The sequence below is a fragment of the Myodes glareolus genome, chromosome 3 (genome assembly GCF_982192425.1).
Source record: "Myodes glareolus chromosome 3, mMyoGla1.1, whole genome shotgun sequence".
NCBI lineage: Eukaryota > Metazoa > Chordata > Mammalia > Rodentia > Cricetidae > Myodes > Myodes glareolus.
Genome location: NC_142028.1, coordinates 5,452,985 through 5,466,658, shown reverse-complemented (window position 1 = coordinate 5,466,658; position 13,674 = coordinate 5,452,985). Strand labels below are relative to the sequence as shown.

Below are 13,674 nucleotides of genomic sequence, written 5' to 3'. Positions count from 1 at the left end.
CAGCCAGCACAGAAGAAAGCAGCAGTGCTCCCAGCAGTGCTCACAGCAGTGTTCCCAGCAGTGCCTGCTGACAGTGACTGAGTCTAAAGAACAAGGGGAGGAGGGCCACTCCTGAATTCTGTGCGGGGAAGACGAGCAAATAAGGGAAACTGACTATTTTTAAATCCAAATTCAGATTATTTGGGCAAATTTTGAAAGCACATTTTTAAAGTGACAGTAGAAATGGTGTTAAATATATTGTTAAGAAACATTTGGATTTTTAAAGTTTTGCACATATAAAATTGTATTGTATTGGATATATGAATATATGAGCACACACGTGTACACACACACATACACACGCACACAAGGCTTTCATACACCTTCAGGTTGAGATTCTTAGTTTAAAGAAATTTGAGACTTTATTTTTGTAGACTAGGCAGACAATTAGAAGAAATCTTCAAGTAACTACCAATGTGTCACAGAAAAGGGTTAAATGGCTGTGCCAGAGAACACCTCTAGTTCATGTGGCAGGGTGGGGTCCATAGATAGTCTGAATATAGAATGGGCGCTGAGTGGCTTTGGGTCGGATGTTAGACTGTCCTTGTGAGTTGGTCCCATTTCCATCATGTCCTAGTCAGCACCAACTAGAATCACTAGTCACAGCCCCAGTCAGCCATTTGTCTCTGTCATGTTGTTCTGCGGATGTGCCGTGAGGAATTGTCTTGCTTGACTTAATTGGTTTAGACAGGCTCTGCCCACTGTGGGGCCTCCATCTCCTGGGCTGTATAAGGAAGATAGGCGAGCGGGCCAGTGAAGGAGCCAGCAAGCAGCATTCATCTGGCTCCTGCCTCCAGGTCCCAGACTTGACTTCCCACCCGCAGTTTCCCCAGTGGTGAACTGTGACCTGGAAGTGTAAGCCCAAGAAACCCTCTTGGTCAGAGCATTTTCTCATAGCAGCAGAACGGAAACTCAGGCACGTCCCTGTGACAGATACTCACGACAGGTTATAAAGAGTCTGTTTTAGCCTGCAGTTTTGGAGCATTTAGTCCACGACAAGTGGGCCCCGTTACTTGTGAGACAATGTTAAAGCAGCACATTGTCATGGAGTGCATGGCAGGGAAAACCACTTACCTCATGACCAGGAAGCAGAAAAGGGGAAGGCGCCAGGGTCCCACAATCCCCTTACCCTTTACCCTGCAGTCCGTACCTTCCAGCACCGCGCTGGGCACCTGGTCCAGGGATTCCAGCCCCAGCGTTTTCCTAGTCAGAATCGTGGCTGCATTTAGTTTCCATCGGCCCAGCACTAGGGGCAGAGGTCCTGGAAGCTTAGGTTAGTGTTTTAGCGGATGCGTGGTTTGGCAGTTGGGTAAATTTCGCGGGATGCCCCCTCGTTAGGACTGGTTCTCACAGCTTGTCCTCGAGGAGCTGCTGCTGGTTAAGGCCTCCTGGCGACTCCTTTGCTATCGGTGCTTTACCCTTTTCTAATTATATTGTTATTTTTTCTTTTCGGACAGGGGCTAATCCAAGAGATCAATGATTTGAGGTTAAAAGTCAGTGAACTGGACAGTGAAAGACTTCAGTCTGAGAAAAAACTCAAGTCAACTAAAGTAAGTTCTCTCGGGGGAAAAATAAGTTTTAAGCATGGTCTACCATTCTGTGAACAATATTATAAAAAAGTATTTTCCAACTAGTACACGGTAACAAACACATCATACAAGTACGCAGCGTTTCCCCGAGGCCGGAGACACCGAGGTCACACGCTAGCGTTCTCAGTAAAACCCAAACAAGGCTTGATTAGCCGGACGGGACGTGGCCTACTGTCTCTGTAGCTAACCTTCTTTATGAACCGCTGCTGTTTTCTCGGTTATTTAGCCTGTCTTTTTCTGCCTTGCTTTCTCTCCTCTGTCTCTCTACCAGTCTTTAATGGCCAAACTCTCTAGCATGAAAATCAAGGTGGGTCAGATGCAGTATGAAAAGCAGCGGATGGAGCAGAAGTGGGAGTCCCTGAAGGTGGAGTAGACGCTGGGAGCCGTGGCTGTGCCCCTTGGCTTGTGTCGTTTTGCCGTGGTGGTGTTTTTAGCAGCATGCACATTCATTGTGTGTGTGTGTGTGTGTGTGTGTGTGTGTGTGTGTTTGCATATGTGTGTGTATGTGCGTGTGCGTGTGTGTGTGCATATGTGTGCGTGTCACCTGTTTTTTGAGACTGTATACACCCTGACTAAAAGGACAACGAGATCGCTAATGTCAGTAGTGAGCAGATAAAAAAATAACAGTATTAGCGTATAAGCTTATTTCTTAGACTGTCTGGGCCCTAAGCATAATTAAACAGTTGTTAGAAGTTAACCTAGGGAAGAATTCATTTCAATAACTGGAGCCTGCTCTCCTCTGTTAGGGTTTTCTGGAAGGTCAGTGTGTATGAGGTCCTCATTGTGAAGGGGAAGAGAAGTCTTGCAGGGAGAGGGATCGGCACCTTCTGCAGGGCTCTGAAGGTTTCTAAACTTGACTCCATCCTTGCCATAAGTCAGGGCCACGTTGGCCTTCTGAGTGGATTTTCAACACTGCGTGTCCAGATAGCTGAAGGAAGAGTCTGAGGGCAGACACCACACTGAACAAGAGGCGGGCATGCTGTCATGGCACAGCTAGTTTCCGCCTCAGATGCAGCCTGCAAAGTACAAATTTGCTACGGCTAGAACTTTCTAAAGCAAAGCTGAAATTTAAAATGTTAACGAATACATCAGTGGCCTCAGAAGCTTTTGCAGGTCCCCCATTTCAGAAGGAAGACCCCAGTCTTCTTTTTCTAGATTTCCCTTTCCCGTTGCTGCAGGAGTCTGTCTTTCTCAGTGACCTAGTCCACGGTTTGGCCACAGCCACCCCCGAATTGCTTCCCCTTGGCTACTGAAAAGCCCACTGGTTATCCCAGAATCATGAGTCACCTTGAAATGCTTGAAGAAGCCAAGCAAGCTTTTTTGAATTTGTATTTTATTTTGCTTTTATGATAAGTGACTAACATTGGCCATCTCCTTTGACTAACTTGGCGAGACTTTCTGATTTAATGTAGGCCAACTTTAGGGACTACCCTGTCCTGACTATGCTTCCGTTTCTTCTTACACTTGCTCACAAACCTGAAACAATGACACCGTCATGATTACAGATTAGTGATATTAATAGTGCTTGTCATTGCCTCTGTCTGATTTGTGTCCACGTGTAAGTCTTGCAGAGTTGAGTTGACTCTAAGGGCCAGTATGCTCTATAGACACTCCTCCGCCGCCACAGTCTACTGTATTAAAATGAGTCTGTAACTTTGCAGGATGAGCTGACCTCTTTAAAAGAGCAACTGGAAGATAAGGATTGTGAAGTCAAAAGACTGCAGGAGAGACTGGTGTGCAAGACCAAAGGAGAAGGGGTGGACGTCCTCGATCGAGGTGAGACTGGCGGTCTAGCGCTTGATTCCTTGCTCTGTTAAGGTCCTGTGAGCTACAGGAGAGGAGCTGGCGGTGGACAACAGAAAAACAGCCCCAGCGACATGTGTTTTCAAAAACTTACATTTTGGGTCCAGTGGAGTGGCACACAGCTGCTGCCCCAGCTCGTGGGTACTGAAGCAGAAGGATCATAGTTGGGCACCAGCCTGCATGACACAGGGAGACCCCGATTTGTGGTCTTGAAATATGTATAATATCTGGAATACTAGATTAGATGTTACTTTCCCTTTGATACATGTACGCATACATAAATATGTCCAGTGACAGCCATGATGCTGGACAGGAGAGCGGTTTCCACTCACTTGGACAGCCAGACCCCAGCTGGTGGATGCTGTAGAAATCAGTAGCATTTTATATCCATTTCCTTAGCCATCAGAAACTCAATTTCTCAAGCCTTAGACGTGGGTTTTCCTTCCCGGGTTTCAACGTAAGTAAAATCATCTTATAGGACATTCAGAAATAGACCCCGATTTTAGGATTGGATCTGCTAATCCCATGCTGTACCACTGACCCATGGTGGTAGTCCCGCATGTAGCGTTTCTGACTAGAATGGACCCTGAGTGAGTGCATGTGGACTGGGGATATGTTTGGAGAGCGCTGTCCACATAGAAATGGGGGTTGGAACTGGTCTGAACTGCCTGCTGTCTGCCACTTCAGGACCAGCTAAGTTCAGGGTCTGGAAACCTCCTGACAGACACCATGACGTCAGTGGGGCTGTCTCCTGGCAGGGGACTTGAATGCTCCGTTGGCTGCTGCAGAGTCAGGTGTCAGACTGGCATTTGGGAAGATCTACCAGAATGGCACTGGCCAGTCCACACCACGGTTGGCTGGCCCTGTGGGCCTGACTTTCACACAGAAAGCTGAAGCTCAGAGACAGCAACTTAACTGACCTCACAGCCGTTCCTCCTGAGGCCCAGCACTGCGCCTCCTGCGTGGTCCGCGCTGCCAGTCCCCAAGTCATGCGGTAGTGCCTCATACCCTGGGTTCCTTTGCAGGTTAGAGTTCCAGCATTTAGGTAAAAGGAAGCCAAATGATAGGACTTTAAGGTAGAGTTTTTGTTGCAATGTGTGCTAACTTCGAATCCAATGGGTTTTCCCTGTGCAGATGAAAATGTTAAAAGGAAGCTCAAGGAGAAAAGTAAGGTTTTCGGTGTCTCTCCATCAGCCTATCGTTAGCCAGCAGCGCCACCCATTCTTTGCATGTTGAGAACATTTCTGTCCGTAAACATCTGCAGCTGCTTCATCAACGAGCCCCCATTTCTTTACGGTGTGCAAAGTAGAGGCTAGACAGATAGACCGTAAAATAAGGAGGGCAGGTCACGTCATGGGTTTTCCCTGCAGCCCGTTCGCTTCCCAGAGTGCAACAGGACGCACAGAGGAGTGAGCTCAGGAAGTGTTCTCTCTGTGGTGTGTGTGACAGAGGTGCAGAAGACAAGACAGCACACACCAGGGGAGACTCAGCTCTGTCACCACAGCACGGGCTTGTGGTGAGCTTTGCTTTGTCTGTTTGGAAGCTCGTGGTTTAGCTGAGGCCCACACCGGAGCTTTGTGGCGCCTGGGCTATCTAGTGACACATTAAAAAAAAAAAAGATAAATCCTTAAGTTGGCCACAGGGAGTGAATTAATAGATTAAGGGAACCTGCTTTAAAACAAACAACAAATGGAAAACAAACCGCAGCCATTCCTAACTGAAGATGTATTGGTACAGACTAGACTCTCCTCTCCCCCATGAGAAGAATGTTTAGCCGAATGTTTTCCCGTTTCTGTATTTTAATTGTAGGTTCACTTTGGGGTTAAATGTCCATTTTTATTAAAAGTACTTTTAAGTTTTCGTTTTTCAAGCAACACTTGTGTTTGGCAATCATATTTTCAGGAAAGTCACTTTCTGCACACCGTGGCTGTTGGGTCTTGCTCTCTGTTTTAGAACAGCGTTAGAAATGGGGCTAGTAGATGAAGCAAGTCACTCTTCCTTCTGTGGAACCGCAGCTGGCTTCTCAGCATGACCGCTCACGTAAACACACCGCTCAGGCTCTTACCGTGGCGTCTCCAGCTTGGTCGTGACCGAGCCCCGTTCCTCCGCCCTGGTCATTATGAAATCCATCCACTCTCACTCACTGCCCACCCATGGCTAACGTTTTCGAGAACTTGTCGCTGTCATTGCTGCCGCTCCCACATTCCATCCTCAGGGTGTAAAGGGAGGCTGTGTTCTTTCTCCAAGAGAGGGCGTCTCCCTGTCCCCGGCCCACATTGCTGTTTTTCTGGGGTGACAGCTGTGGGGTGAGGTCAAAAGTGCTCCCCCTTTATCACCCCTAAGAGAGAATCATTGCCATGCTTACCTTGAGACGTTCAGACAGAAGAGCACGTGACTTCCCTCACAGGTTAGCTGAAATGCCTCCTAACAATGTTACGTCATTTTCAGATATTGAAGTACAAAAAATGAAAAAGGCAGTGGAGTCCCTGATGGCAGCAAATGAGGAAAAGGTACCGAGTGAACCTAAGTATCACTGTTCGTGTGTGTGCTTGTTCGTGTGTGCGCTTGTTCGTGTGTGCGCTGCGGCACCGCTTTGACTGTTCCACACAGTTCCTTAGCCACTCCAGCTGGACAGGACACACGGTTCCGCTGACGTTAAGGGACCTTCTTTGTCTCCCCCTGCTTGTGTACTGTTTCAGCTGTGTCACTTGTGATGTGTCTGTGTACAGAATAGAGAGAGGCCAGCAGCCTGGGCTCCAAAGAGATCTAGATCCCCTCCTTCCCTGTTTGGCTTTAGAAACTATCGAGACCGTCAGAGTTCTTTCTATTCAGATGAGAGGAGTACATCCCAGAGAATGTTCTGAAAATTCCGGGCTAGCGTGACCTCTGAAGGATGGAGCTTCAGCTTCACCCGAGGCTCACACAGCCCCGGAGAGAGACGATGTTAGCACTGCCGTGAAAGTGGACTTATGTCATTCCCCACCTCTCACCCCAGGAATGGCCTTGCTTTCCCGAGAGGTGAACCAACAGGACACGGGCCAGGCCTGTGGAGCATCCTTGGTCCCTGCCCTTGTCACTAGGGCTCTTTGCTGTGGTCTGTTTGCCTCACACAGGTTTGACTTGTGGTGTCTGCCACAACACAGACCTGACCTGGCAGATCTTGGCTGCTTAGCAACCACTGGATTCAGCTTATAACATCAGGACCACTCTTTCCTGTGTCACTTAGTGACTGGAACAAAGGGACATTTCCCAGAAAGGACTAATTCCAAGGAGTACAGAATTACAAAATGCCCAAGAGATGGTTCTTTCTCATCACAACTTTCTCCAATGCCTGTTACTCCTTCACGTCTTTGCTGCTTCCTCTCATCTTCATTCTCTCTCTCTCTCTCTCTCTCTCTCTCTCTCTCTCTCTCTCTCTCCCCTTCTCCCACCCTCTCTCTCTGTCTCTCTGTCCCTGTGTCTGGGTGTGTGTGCACTTGCGCACGCACGTGCATACAAAAGTCAATGTCAGGCCAACTTAAAGTGTCTTCTTATTTGCTCTTTATTTTACTTTTTGAGACAGTCGGCGACCCCGTAGCTTGCTGACTGAGCTAGACTGGCTGGCAGCAGGCTCTGGGAACCCAGTTCTAACTGTCTTTCTCCCTGAATTGCTGGGGTAACAGTTGCCATACCTGGCTTTACGTGGATGCTGGGGATCTGAACTCTGGAATTTTATCCACTGGGATCAAACACAAGCCATTGGGCCCCGTGTTGGGTCTTCCCACACTGAACCATCTCACTGGTCCTTGGTGTTGTTGTTGTTGTTAAATGCTGCTACATCAGTTTTGTTTTTAATGTTGGCACATTGGATCTATAAGATCAGAGGTGCTGTTTCGATGTCTTTGATACACATAGGAAAAATACAGATATTGCCACTTTTACTATAGCTTAGGAAATGTTCAAATAATGTAAACAATTCACAGCGCTTACCGTTACTGTTTGAAACTGTAGTGGTGGTGATGGCTTACGTTCTCCACAGGATCGGAGAATAGAGGATCTCCGGCAGTGCCTGAACAGGTACAAGAAAATGCAGGACCCAGCAGTTCTGGCCCAAGGTAAGAAACTAAAATGCATCTCTGGAAACCTTCTTATTCCACTTAAACTTAACCAGCCATGAGCTTACATATTTGGGCTCAGTTTCTTATATAGTTCGCATGCATTTTCCCAGATTGGGTGGCTCATCTATTTATGGACAGTAATGCTGAGAAACACTCAGGCCGATGAGTATTTTGCAGATTTGTGTGTCCGTGAGATTATCTCTATCAAAGATCTGTAGTATGCGCAAAGAGCCTTGGGTTATATCTGGAAAGTTCTGAGTGGAGGAGGGTGTGGTTATGACGTGAGAAGGATCTCAGTGGGGCTGGGCTGGACATCTGTTCTTAAACAAGTGCAGAGAATCCAGTAGGGTTTGTTTTGTTTTGTTGCTCCAAGAGCTTGAACGTAGGGCCTAGCACACGCTAGGCAAGTGTTTTACCACTGAGCTACACTCCCAGCCTGGGACAAGGGGCTGAATAAAAAGTTTGCAACGTGGCCTTCGCCAGAAAGAGTTAAGAGGAATGCCACTACTGCAAGCAGGGGAAGTCAATCAAAAGACGCTCGCAGTTCTTGTAACTGCGGAGACCTAGTGGCTCTGAATTGACCTGATCCATTGAGTTAGGTGATGGACATGAAGCTAAGGAAAATAAGTCAGCAGAGGCAGACACTTGTGGCTAAAGGCACCAGGTAAGTGGTGGTGCTATTTACGCAGGCCAAGGGATGTGAGTTCCTCTTTGGACACAGGAGTTCTGTTGCCTTACCTCGTGGAAAGACTGAGGGTCGTTTGACACAAACAGAATGTTAGTGTTTGTTTACTGTGAACATGTGGGCAGTTGTCACCCTAAAGGTGACAAGCACTGAGAACATATCTCTTGAGAGATATTTTAGGTAAGTTTTCTTTTGCTCTGCCAAACACCATGACCGAAAGCAGGTCCTCCGGTACAGCAGCAAGTCCCAGCTCCCACTCAACTGTATCCCTAGCCCCTCCCTGAGACAGGGTTTCTCGTTGACACCGGAGTTCATGGACAGACTAGCTTGGTTGGTCAGTGAGCTCCAGAGATCGCCTTTCTACATCCCTACTTCTAAGGCTGAAGACCACCATGCCTGGTTTGTAAAGACCTATTTTGTTTTTATTTATGTGTATGTGTGTGGATGGTGTATGCCACATTTGTCTCTAAGGCTGCAGACCACACACCTGGCTTTTAAAGACTTATTTATTTATGTGTATATGTGTGGGTGTGTTCATGCCACCTGCGTGCCAGTGCCTGGGGAGGTCAGAAGAAGACATCAGATCCCTGGAGCTGGAGTTACAGGCAGTTGTGACTGCCCAGTGTAGGGCCTGGAAACCAAATCCTGGTCTTCTTCATGATCACCATGAGCTCTTGACCTCTGGGCCGCCTCTCCAGGTCATGCCTGGTGTTTGTGTGGGCGCTGGCAATCTGAACTTGGGTCCTCCGGCTCATGTGGCAGGCAGTTGACTGACTGAGCCTTTCCAGCCTCATGTAGTAGTTTGAAATCAGATATAACAGGATAGGTTTTCACAAGTCATAAAAATCATTCCCTGGTATGGTGAAGAAGAACATAAAAGCGATTCCTCCCTAAGACGTATTTATTTAGTTACTCCTCACAAAACTCTAAAGAGCATTTAAAATCTAGTAAAGTTAAGGTAAAATTATAGTAAAACCCCGATTTAAAAGTTTTGGTGGGGCTGGAAAGATTGTTCAGTGATTAAGAGCATTTGTTGCTCTTGCAGGGGAGTGGAGTTTGGCTCTCAGCGTCCACTCTGGCAGCCCATGACCACCTCCAACTCCAGTCCCAAAGCATCCAACACCCTCTTCTGGCCTCTGTGGACACATGCACACACATGGCATACATACACACATACTCATAAATAAAAATAAAATAAATCTTAGTTGGGCATGCCTGTAGTCTAAGCACTTGAGAGGCTGAATCAAGATGACCTTGTCCTTGATGCTAGCCTGGACTATGTTATACCAAAACAAACTCTTATAAAAAATAAGAAAAGAGAAGTTACAGCGTGTTTAGATAAGTATAGAGTTTGCCATTTGCCATTAGAAGTTAGAGCTTTAATATCATACTGTTTTTTAAGAAAGTGACCATCTACTATTGTGTTGTATAGTTAGTTAATCCTTTACATCTTGACTGATGGTAAAAATTTTTCAAACTTAGTTCTTTGATGGATATGTGGTTTCTTTCTTCTGTTAGACTCTTCCTACTTTAAAATGGCATAAAAAGATCCTTTTGAAGGATCAGCTGTCATTTTTCTTTTTCTTCTATCCTTTCTCTTCTTCGTGTATTTTTCAGAGTACAGCAGTGTTGAGAAGGAATGCATTTAAATGGTGGCTCTGTTGTAGCCCAGAATCAGATGGCCATGCTGGGGTAGAAAGAAATGTAGGTGGGTGAGTAGGTACACAGAGTAGACAGGTAAGTAGATAGATGATCGGTAGGTGAGTAGGTAGATAGAGTAGACAGGTTAGTAGGTAGATCATAGGTAGGTAGGTACGTAGAGTAGACAGGTTAGTAGGTAGATGATGGGTAGGTAGGTGGGTAGGTAAATAGATCTATTGATCTATTTGACATTTTTTGAGGTAGGGTCTCTTGTAGCTCAGACTGGCCTTGAACTTGTTATGTATTCAAGGATGATCTTCATTTTTGGTTCTGAATGCCAAGATTAAAAGTACAAGTAACCAAAGCAGGCTAAACTAATGTTTATAAAGCCTCGAAATCTTAAAACAAAATTACAGTGAGTTTTTGGAATAAACTTAGATTTTTTTTTTAAAACATCTTTTGTGTCAATATTGTATCAAACCTGACTTCTTTTATTAATGTCATCGCTGGGTGCTCAGTGTGGCCTGGCACTGCCTTAGCTGTGTATAGTTTAAGATGCTGTATCCTAGGTTCTGTTACGCTGATCTTCATACGATGCCAGGACCCGTGACTCTTTGTTTACGGTTTGGACTGAGACAGCGCGTGTTCAAGATAAAGAGAGAGAAGGAATGCGTAGTCACAGTTCTTCCTCCACAGGGGACGTGAGCATCGTCTGCTTCGTCTTTTCCAGGCCAGGACGGTGAGTGTGACGGTCTGTTCCACTCCAGCTCCATCTCCACCCTGTTGGATGCTCAGGGCTTCAGTGACTTGGAGAGAAGTACCTCTTCTACGCCGGGAATGGGGTCTCCCAGCAGGGACCTGTTCAACACGAGCGCTCCAGAAGAGGTACCGTCGGGATTCTGACTTTGTTTGTATCGAGGGGGCTGTGTCTTTTCTGCTTTCCCGGTGACAGTTTCGTTACCTCGAATTTGTTACCTCGAAGTTGTCTCAGCTTCGTAAAGTGCCACTGTGGTCCAATGCCATCTTCATTCCTGCTGTGCTTGCCCATTTGAGCCTGATTTGCTTCATGACTCCAACAATCAGAATCTGCTCAGAGCCCTCCAGACCACTACCTTAGAGGCTTGTCTGAGCATCCCGTACTGCCCCTCAGGGCCCAGGCTCCCTGCAGGGCCACTGGGCATGCTGCTCCTCCATAGAGTCTGGGAGGACCAACGCCTGTCCCAGGATTCCCCAGTGCAGGTGACCTTTGTCCTGAGGTCACGTCACACTCTGGGACCATCTCATTCACCTCAAGCATGCCACGGTTCCTTCTGTTCACCAGCTCTCCTCTCTTGCTTCCTTCTCTCAAATCTGTCATTGACGATCCCATAATGAAAAGGTAGTGTTCTTCAGCAGTGGATCTCTCTTCCTGGTCACACACACACACACTGTAGCTCTGGCCTGGAGCCTGAGGTCTTGTGTGTGCTTGGCCACTGCTCTGCCCTGAGTTCTACACCACTGGTCCTGAGAAAGTAAAAACTGAATTGGATGAAAATTAATTCAAAGAGAAAACAGCTAACGTTGCACACTCAGATGTTAGCGAGCACCGAAGCAGCTCTTCATCAACCAAGATTTTAGTTATGAAATAAGATGCGGGAAGAAACTCCCTGCTTGTTAACTGTGTTTATATTTAGAGGGGGGAAACAAAACAAAAAACAAACAAACAAACAAAAAACCTCTGTGTTTTATTCTGAAACAGGTTCACTTCGTTGCCCAGGCCAGCAATAGTGATCCTCCTGCCTCAGCTTTCCAAAAGCCAAAAAACCATTGCTAGCCAGTGATGTGGTGCATTTACTGAGGGATTGCTCATATATGTAGCATATGCCAGATTATTCTATAGATGATTTGCCACATAAGCCTCAGCTTAAAGGTTTGCTTCTGTTTACTTTGTATGTATGTTTTGCTCGAATATACATGTATGCACACTGCATGCATACAGTTTCCAAAGTGGTCAGAAGAGGGCACCAGATCCCCTGGAGTTAACAGGCTGGGCTCCCTGGAAGAGCAGCCAATGCTATTGAGCCATCTCTCCAGCCCTCGCAAATCTCAGGTTAAGGATGTTTCGTTTGTTTTAGACGATTGCTCCAAACTGAACAAAAGTGATGTGGTGAGAATTGATAGAATTCAACCTTATTTTCAAAGAAAAGCCAGGAGGGAAAGTTTAAGTTGGAATTGAAACCTTGAAGTTTGAAAAAGGAATCAAGGGAAGAGGCCAGTGTGTTAGTGTATTTTCCCATGATCAGGAGTCCAGGGCAATAGCTGAACTTCAGGAAGCAGGGATGAGTGCTAAAGAGATTACCCAGCATCGACTGTAAAGATTGAAACCAAAACCAAACTGGGAAAATAAAACAAAATAGAAAAGAGCCCTACTTTACAGTAATCTGACTGGATGTTTTCTGAACTTTCATGACGCCATCACGCAGTACTAGACAAAACTCACAGGGCAGAGTTCACTGCTTCTTCATGAAGCTGAGCTTTGCTGGCTAAGCATACGCAAGTCCATCTTACCTCCCTTGGGCTCAGAGGCAGGCGTGGTTGCCTGTGGGAGTGTGTGACTCGGGTGAAACTTGCTGAGTGGTTGCTGTAGATGTTTGTCCGGCGTGCACAATGCACACCTGTAGTTTATGGGGCTGAGCTCATGGCCAGGCAATCAGAAGACCCTGATCAAAAATAGAGTTAGACAAAGAGGTCATGGAGAGAGAGAGATAGAGAGGGAGGGAGAGAATGGGAATAAAGGAAAGTACATGGGAGTTGGTAGGAAAGGGAAGGGGGAAATATTATGATTTTACAATCTATTATTTTAATTTTACAAAATTACTAATAAATATAATATTTTAATTTTACAAAATTATTAATAAAAATTAAAGAGAGAGGAAAGACGTTAAGAACTCTGCTGGGCATATAGCTCGGTGAAGAAACACTGGGCATGTGGTAGGCCAGCATTACAGTTAAAGGAGGAGACCACAGATTGGCTGACTCCTTGTGAGCTCCTGATGCCCACCGCGTCTGATCTCCAGTTCTCGGACTTTACCGAAGTCTGCAGCCCTAGGACCCAGAGGTGTTTGAGAAAACAGGCTCCACATTTTATTATTTGCACAATGTTGATGTTACTACATTTTAACTGGTAAGCACAGGAGTATATTCCAGGGGATTTTATGTTTTTTCCATCAGTTATGATAGTTGAGCTTAGTCAGCTTGATCACATAGGAAAGAGTAATTAACCAGCATAATGCATGTTATGTGTCAGGCTGCTAGCAGAAATAAATATGGAAATAGTGTTTTGTTTACAGTGTGTTCACGCTGAGAAGAGTCAGCGCCTTGGGGCTGGCTTTCCTGGACTTTCACTGGGGTTGGAACTCAGGACTTTTTGTGTTTTAAGATAATTTCTTACTCAGGATATTCACTGTCCTGGAACCAAATGAAACCCCTTTCTCCACAGTGTTTCCTCAGTGACTCCTCATTTGTACCCATGTTTGTATTCTGAAATAATCATGACTATAAGGCTGCAGTTGTAAGCAGGGGTGCATATGATTTGGACAGACCGGCTCTGTTACGTTTCGTTACTCCGTGGCTTGTGTTGTCTTGTTGGGTTGATTCCCCTTTTCCTTACAATCTTCCAGTTTCACACCAGTGTCTTGCAAGCTTCCATCCCTCCACTGCTGCCACCGTCCCTGGGTGTGGAAACCTCTGAAAAGTCCAAGTTGCCTGTGAAGCCTGAGACTTCACTTGAAGAGAAGTATGCAACGTATGGACTAACACTGTGATATAAATGTTCACATAA

At 46.1% G+C, this 13,674-nt stretch overlaps 1 protein-coding gene across 24 annotated transcripts in view; it reads left to right on the top strand.

Annotated features, from left to right (window-relative positions):
* The window catches only part of Ppfibp1 (PPFIB scaffold protein 1), a 142,898-nt gene that overhangs the window by 108,136 nt on the left and 21,088 nt on the right, over positions 1-13,674 (top strand). For 14 of the 24 annotated variants that reach the window (XM_085687375.2, XM_085687380.2, XM_085687383.2 and 11 more), the window contains 8 exons: positions 1,497-1,589; positions 1,900-1,992; positions 3,290-3,404; positions 4,566-4,598; positions 5,880-5,941; positions 7,450-7,525; positions 10,585-10,739; positions 13,514-13,638. In XM_085687375.2, the coding sequence (XP_085543501.1) occupies positions 1,497-1,589; positions 1,900-1,992; positions 3,290-3,404; positions 4,566-4,598; positions 5,880-5,941; positions 7,450-7,525; positions 10,585-10,739; positions 13,514-13,638 (752 nt within the window). The remainder of the gene's footprint in view (positions 1-1,496; positions 1,590-1,899; positions 1,993-3,289; positions 3,405-4,565; positions 4,599-5,879; positions 5,942-7,449; positions 7,526-10,584; positions 10,740-13,513; positions 13,639-13,674) is intronic. The other 10 variants (XM_085687386.2, XM_085687382.2, XM_085687393.2 and 7 more) reach the window with 6 other exon arrangements.